The following is a 1,623-nucleotide window of genomic DNA, read 5'->3' on the forward strand; positions in this document are numbered from 1 at the left end:
TGTAAATGTCAATGAAGGATCAAACATGGAAGAACCTGGTCCCTCGAATCCTAAATTCTAAGTATCCAACTGGAAGCACAAAGGGTCTCATCCACTTCACAATGTGATTACTCCCTTAGACTCTAGTATTCAAACAAGGTCTAGGGAGAGAAACATGTTTGCCTTCTCAGCCTTTCTATCTCAAATTGAACCCAAGAATATCAAGGAGGCCTTGAGAGATGCTGATTAGATAGCTGCTATGCAAGAAGAGCTCCATCAATTTGAGAGAAACAAAGTGTGGCACCTGGTCCCCAGGATTTCAGACAGAACAATGATTTGGACTAGGTGGGTGTTTCGCAATAAGCTTGATGAATTTGGAAACATTACAAGGAACAAGGCAAGGCTGGTGGTTCAAGGATACAATCAAGAAGAATGCATTGACTATGATGAAACCTTTGCTTCTATTGCAATAATGGAAGCAATCAGGATTCTTATTGCCTTTGCATCTCATATGAAATTAAAATTGTGCCAAATGGATGTCAAAAGTGCCTTCCTTAATGGGTACTTGAAGGAGGAAGTCTTTGTCAAGCAACCTTCTGCTTTTGAAAGTTATGAACATCCTTAGTATGTGTTGAAGCTTGAAAAGGTTCTATATGGTTTAAACCAAGCTCCTCGGGCATGGTATGAGAGATTGTCAAAGTTTCTTCTTGAAAATGGCTTTACACGAGGAAAAATTGACAACACCTCATTTCTGAAAAAATGAGGTAGGAATCTGTTGATTGTGCAAGTATATGTTGATGGCATCATTTTTTGTGCTACAAATGATTCCATTTGTGAAGAATTTTCCAAGCACATGGGAAGTGAATTTGAGATGAACATGATAGGTGAGCCGAACTTCTTTCTGGGGATGTAAGTGAAGCAAACCCCAAAAGGAACCATGATCAGTCAACAAAAATACATCAAGGAGCTACTTAAAAATTTGAGATGGAGAAGGCTAAGCCCATTGATACACCTATAGCTATTGCTACTCGGTTAGACAGGGATGAACTTGGTTCCCCTGTGAATGAAACCATGTATAGGGGTATCATTGGGTCACAACTGTACTTAACTGCCAGTAAACCTGACATTGTCTTTAGTGTTGATTTGTGTGCAAGGTTCCAATCAAGTCCAAAGGAATCCCATTTAAAAGCTGCAAAAAGAATCTCTAGGTATCTCAAGGGGACTCAGTGCCTGGCCCTCTTCTATCCTTCAGGAGATAATTTTGACTTGGTTGGATATGTTGATGCTGATTATGCTGGATATTTTGTGGATAAAAAGAGAAAATCTGGAATGGCGCATTTTCTGGGGTCATGCTTGCTCTCTTGGGGTACAAAGAAACAAAATTCAGTGGCTCTTTCTACTGCCGAAGCTGAGTATGTGGCTGCTGCCTCTTGATGTGCTCAATTGCTTTGATCAAACAATAGCTTGAGGATTTTGGCATGCTTACTGAGTGTGTGCCCTTGTTGTACGACAATACAAGTGCACTTAACATGGCAAAAAATCCAGTGCAACATAAAAAGACCAAGCACATTGATGTAAGGCACCATTTCCTAAGGGATAATGTTGAAAAGGGGTTGATATTATAAAGTTCTACAAGACAGAGGA

General features: G+C 40.0%; 1 protein-coding gene across 1 annotated transcript; it reads left to right on the forward strand.

Annotated features, from left to right (window-relative positions):
- Positions 1-963: 963 nt before the first annotated feature.
- Positions 964-1,413, forward strand: LOC132619817 (secreted RxLR effector protein 161-like). The gene has a single exon (XM_060334599.1). The coding sequence runs from the start codon at positions 964-966 to the stop codon at positions 1,411-1,413; it is 450 nt and encodes a 149-aa protein (XP_060190582.1).
- Positions 1,414-1,623: the final 210 nt, after the last annotated feature.

The sequence above is a fragment of the Lycium barbarum genome, chromosome 11, assembly GCF_019175385.1.
Source record: "Lycium barbarum isolate Lr01 chromosome 11, ASM1917538v2, whole genome shotgun sequence".
Lineage (NCBI taxonomy): Eukaryota > Viridiplantae > Streptophyta > Magnoliopsida > Solanales > Solanaceae > Lycium > Lycium barbarum.